The 5,452-nt window shown below is 36.1% G+C and overlaps 1 protein-coding gene across 3 annotated transcripts; it reads left to right on the top strand.

Moving 5' to 3' along the window:
- Positions 1-1,474: 1,474 nt before the first annotated feature.
- LOC132068758 (GCN5-related N-acetyltransferase 6, chloroplastic) lies at positions 1,475-4,789 on the top strand. 3 transcript variants are annotated; one of them, XM_059462451.1, is made up of 9 exons: positions 1,475-2,179; positions 2,469-2,676; positions 2,785-2,837; positions 3,671-3,707; positions 3,788-3,853; positions 4,006-4,110; positions 4,197-4,350; positions 4,446-4,522; positions 4,631-4,789. In XM_059462451.1, exons 1-9 carry the CDS (start codon positions 2,079-2,081, stop codon positions 4,694-4,696), a joined length of 867 nt encoding a protein of 288 aa, XP_059318434.1. In that variant the 5' UTR covers positions 1,475-2,078; the 3' UTR covers positions 4,697-4,789. The 3 variants fall into 3 exon arrangements, with proteins under 3 accessions (XP_059318434.1, XP_059318435.1, XP_059318436.1); XM_059462452.1 differs by having other exon boundaries at positions 1,476-2,183; positions 2,590-2,676; XM_059462453.1 differs by having other exon boundaries at positions 1,483-2,183; positions 2,492-2,676.
- Positions 4,790-5,452: the final 663 nt, after the last annotated feature.

The following is a 5,452-nucleotide window of genomic DNA, read 5'->3' on the forward strand; positions in this document are numbered from 1 at the left end:
ATTTTTCTGTTCGATGAAAGTTGCATTTTTTTGTATACAATAATCATATTATAACTTTGTATAATTTAGTGATTAAAGAGTGATTCATTCTATTATCTTTGGCTATTTTTATAAGTCAATGATTTGCTAGAAAAAATAAATGCATAAATAAATAATGTTGATCAGGTAAATGAAAGAAAGACAATTTTGTGTGAGCTACATCCTACTTTGTTGAAAGACAATTTTGTGTGAGCTACATCCTACTTTGTTGATAACAAGTGATGAATAATTCCCGTGGACACATAATCTGCAATAAACAGACAACTCAGTACGTCTATTTTTTTCAAAAAGAAAAAAGGTGGCCTTAAATCGGTGATCCCAATTTTGTAAGTATTAAATATTTAAATGTAACGTGAGGAGGACAAGGAAGCAATGTGGCTGGCTGCTATAGATCCACCTATGGATGACAATGATATACATTACCTTCACCTAATTATTATAGTAGAAATCATAGATAGGATACCGAACTTGTCCCGATTTTAATCTAGACTTTCTAACCGAAATGTTGAATTATCCGAACCCCCGAACATAAGATAAAATGTGCCATTTGAACCCCTCGTGTCACCAATCAGACACGCGCGTGGTTCCTTCACTGTGACATGTGAAAAATAGACCAAAGGTGACATGGAGCCATGTCATGTTACCTTTTTTTTTTTTTTTTTAAATAAGCGTAACGTAAAAACAATTAATTTTAACAAAAACTCTATTTTAAAATCTATTTAAATAATTAAAAAAATTGAGAAACCCAACCCATCCTCTCCAATAGCCCACCTCGCCGCCGCCACTGCCACCGCTGCCTCCTCCGCCGCCGCTTTCTTTTTTAAAATTTTTAATCATTAAAAATTAATTTTAACAAAAACTATATTTTAAAATCTATTTAAATAATTAAAAAAATTGAAAAACCCAACCCATCCTCTCCGATAGCCCACTTCACCGCCGCCACTGCAGCCACTGCCCCCGCCGCCGCTGCTTCAAAATCTATTTAAATAGCGTTTTTGTTAAAATTAATTTTTAATGATTAAAAATTTAAAAAAAGAAAGCGACGACGGCGGCGGAGGAGGCGGCGGAGGAGGAGGCGGCGGCAGAGGAGGCAGTGGCGGCGGTGAAGTGGGCTATCGGAGAGGATGGGTTGGGTTTTTCAATTTTTTTAATTATTTAAATAGATTTTAAAATAGAGTTTTTGTTAAAATTAATTTTTAATGATTAAAAATTCAAAAAAAAAGGAAAAAAATTGTCTCTCACGCTCTGTTTAAAGCAACGCCTTCACGCGCGCTAACCGGACGAAGGTTCAAATGGCACAGTTTATCTTATGTTCGGGAGTTCAAATGGTAAACGTTTCAATTGGGGGGTCTAGATGGAAAATCAGGACAAGTTCAAGGTCCATCCATGACTTTAGCCAATTATTATATATAGCCGCTAATGGTTTCCTTTCCAAACCCATGTGCTGCACAACTCAAATTTTCACAGAATAATCCAAAATTTACTAGCACACTGACAAAACCTCTTAAGCTGTGACAGTTTCAGTTTAAACAAAGCTTTCCAAAGGAGCATTTAATTGTATCTGTTATTTTTCGGCTTGAAATATGTATATATGAACAAACAAACACAAAAGTAAAAATATATGCATATAAGGAGATAACATTTATTCTGAACTCACTAACTTTAGTTCCGAATTCACTTTTGATTAATCCTAAAATAATCGTGCTAATTGTCAATGTACTGTCTCTCCTCCTTTATCCAGACTTGTGATTGAATATACTTAAATGAAACTGGCATAAGGAGTTCAAGGTACAAAGTCAGACGAAAAAAGGAAACAAAATACCACTAAAAGGTTTGGTAACAACAGAAAAATTGTCCATTTTTACATTCCCCGACAATTAACGCAGTGCTTTGACTTTCATAAGTGGCCACCAGATACTTAAAATCTGGTGTAATTACTTTGAAGAGTTGTGCTGCATATACCCTTCAAACTGTTTGGTGCTCAAGAATTAAGAAAGCTCCTGACTTTCTCATTTTCCTCACCAAGAAAAGCACAAAAAATGTCAACAATGGCTTTGCAGAGTACTGGTTACCTCACAAATTCTTGCTCTAAAATGGGAAGTTCCTTCAGGCATCAGAACATTACTGCTTCCTGGACAATGTCAGTAAGTCCGTCTATTTCCTTCCTCCAATGAAGTACAGTCAAAACTCTCTATAACTGCGTTGTTTGTCTGGAGAATTGTTGGCTGCTATAAGAAATAATGTTATAGAGCACATAAAATATCTAACATAATATGAGAAATCGGTTCCAAGGAAAACTTTGTCATTATAATGAAATGTTGTTACAGAGGATTGTCGTTCTAAAGAGGTCTGATTATACTTCCTGAATACTGCACAACATTGACTATATATAAGAGGGAAAAAATCAAAATCTTGTTACTTCAATGCAGGTCATTGAATCCCAATTGGTCAGGCACAGGGAAGAAAGAATTATCTGCAGAATTTCAGCGATATCCAATTCCACAATCCGAAACGACTTACACATCAAATCTCCATTTTGATCGATTGCAGCTGTCAGATAAAGTGTTGGACCAGGAAAACAGACTTGATTTTGGTCAGTTCATGGCACGTGAAGCCATGCTTGATGAAGAATATTGGGTTAGTATATTTCTTGTTTTACATGAATGGATTGTGTAATCTTAAGTAAATGATGTTCAGGTTCAATAATTGATAATTTGCAGTTAAAGCTGTATGTGTTTTTGACAGACAGCAGCATGGCTGCGAGCAGAGACTCACTGGGAAGACCGCCAGAATGATCGGTATGTGCCCTGTTTGATTATATAAATTTCTCATATTTGCAAATTTCTTCAGTTCAAGAAAACTGGAAAGCATGCATATTGATCATTCTACAATGCACATTCCTGCCGAAAACTGATAATTCATAAATCGATTAATCAACTCGCCTTACCCCTAAACTAGTTAGGATCGGCTGTACGAATTCTTTTGTCAAATTGGCTATTAAACCTAACTCACACCCCAAAAGCTAGCTCAAAGGGAGGAGGATTGCCCAACTTTTTATCCAGGGTCTTCTATCCGGTCTGGAGCGTGCACATTTATGGACCGGCGGCATTTTCACCTCTCTTCGGCCCAGGACCGGTCAGTTGGTCCGGGGGCATTGTAATACCATGTCAAATTAGGCATTGGGCTTAACTCACACCCTAAAAGCTAGCTCAAAGGGAGAAAGATTGCCCAAGCCTTATAAGGAGCCCAGAGATCTCATCCCTCACCGATGTGGTACATTTCTCTTCATATTTATATCCTATTTTAATTGGATCCATCATATTATGACTATTTTTACACCATCAACCACACGCCTACTTTATTCAGACTTGAGACCGCTGTGCAAAACTCGAACCGGCATAGCTAAAAAACTGATCAATGATCATGATTTAGAAGGACATAAACTCATCTGGCTGAAAATAAAAAATAGATGCACCAGCAACATTGATATGTACCTACATTTCAATAAATCAAGCAAGGGAGTACCACTATGATGAAAGGTCAGCCAAAGAGTAGAAGGTTTTATGGTGTCCTCATTTATAAGAAGCAACATTAGATGAGTGACTAAAATCAACTTTCTCTGATAATGCAGATACATCAATAACTATAAAAGGAAATATGCAGAGCAGGTACTCAATTGGCTAATGTTACAATTATTCCATGAAAAACGTATGGGCAGTGCATAAAATCTCCTAGTTCCACTATGCAGGAGTTTAATGCTTTGAAAAGGAGGTGTAAAGCACAAATTGGGCAGAGATGCACCTGCATTGTTGCGGTATAAGTCTGGAAACAGAAACTTACTATCATTGTCTACACTGCATATGATTTTTTCTCAATTATTCTCTATTCTTCCAAGACAAGCTTCATACTTACTTTCACATCATTAAGAAAAAATAGCATCATATCTGCTATTTTTGACATCAACAGGTGCGGACAGAAGATAAGAATATCAGACATACAGTACTTAAGAGTGTTGTTGGGACCCTAGATTTGATCATCTGCCACTTGTCACATGGAGAGGCTTTTCCTGGGGTATTCTGATGTACATTATGTCTGATAAATAAAAAGATAGCAGCAATCTTTTCCTATAAATATTTGAAATGTCTTCCATTCCACAGGAAAGAGCGAACGCCCCAGTTTTCTGCAACATCGAGAGAAGATCCACTAACAGATATGGTTATATTGCAAATTTATGTGTTGCCAAATCTTCTCGCAGGCTGGGTGTTGCGAGAAACATGTTGCATTTTGCTATTAGATCGGCCAAAGCAAATGGTAAGTAAATTAGGATGCAACAATTCCAGAATTGCTTGAATCACCAAAAAGACTAAAAATCCATTTACCTTCTAAATCTGCTGTTTGTCTGATAGGTGCGGAAAATCTGTTCGTGCATGTACATACAAACAACGGACCTGCACAAAAGCTATATCAAAAGGTTGGCTTTGAGGTAATATAAACATGAAATATAAGTTTCTGTTATAACTTAAGTCAGTCTTTTGTTTTTCTCATAAATGATGAAGCTCCAAAATTCCATTTATGTTTGGTCTTTTACCAGGTGGTTGAAGTGGCGCATCATAAAATTGCGGACGAGCAACCTCACTTGCTTTTCCTCCGAGCATGAAACACATCCAATGCAAGTTGATTTTTTCTATTTTTTTTGTTTTTTGTTTTTTGCTGATATACTTGGGGCATACCCTGCACATCTTATTTCCTCCGAGCACAGTATGTTTTTTGTTCAACTGTGATTAAACATACTCCCTCCGTTTTAATTTATATTTAACCCATCTTGATCAAGACGACATTTAAGAAAAAGGGAAGATTTTTGAAACTTCAGGTTCAAAATAAGCGCTTGAAAATTTGTGTGGAAATAAATCATTCATAGAGTGAATTTGTTTCCAAATTAGGAAAGAGATCATTCATTTTGGCACGGACTAAAAAAGAAATAGGTTCAAACAAATTGAAACAGAGGGAGTATTTCATGTACTTCCTATGAGACACAAAATATGAGAGGAAGAATAATCAATAAGTTTCCAATGGAACATATGTCTGATAAGAAAATTAGTGATCTTCAAGAAATCAAAATAGTACTCTAGAAAGCTGAGCTACCCCAATACCCCGTCCTTAGTTTGGGCTGTAGGCTGCAATGCACCTACATGAAGGTTTGATTCGGTCGTGATGTCAGAATTCCACTAAACGTGTTCTAAATTTAATATATATATATATATATATATATATATATATATATATATATATATATATATATATATAACACGCACTATAATTTTCCCATGAAGGGTGTTCAATTGACCACGCTTCAACATACGTATCTACACCCCTGGCTGATTATGAAGTTGATGGTGACATTTTCAAGCTATTA

The sequence above is a fragment of the Lycium ferocissimum genome, chromosome 8 (assembly GCF_029784015.1).
Source record: "Lycium ferocissimum isolate CSIRO_LF1 chromosome 8, AGI_CSIRO_Lferr_CH_V1, whole genome shotgun sequence".
NCBI lineage: Eukaryota > Viridiplantae > Streptophyta > Magnoliopsida > Solanales > Solanaceae > Lycium > Lycium ferocissimum.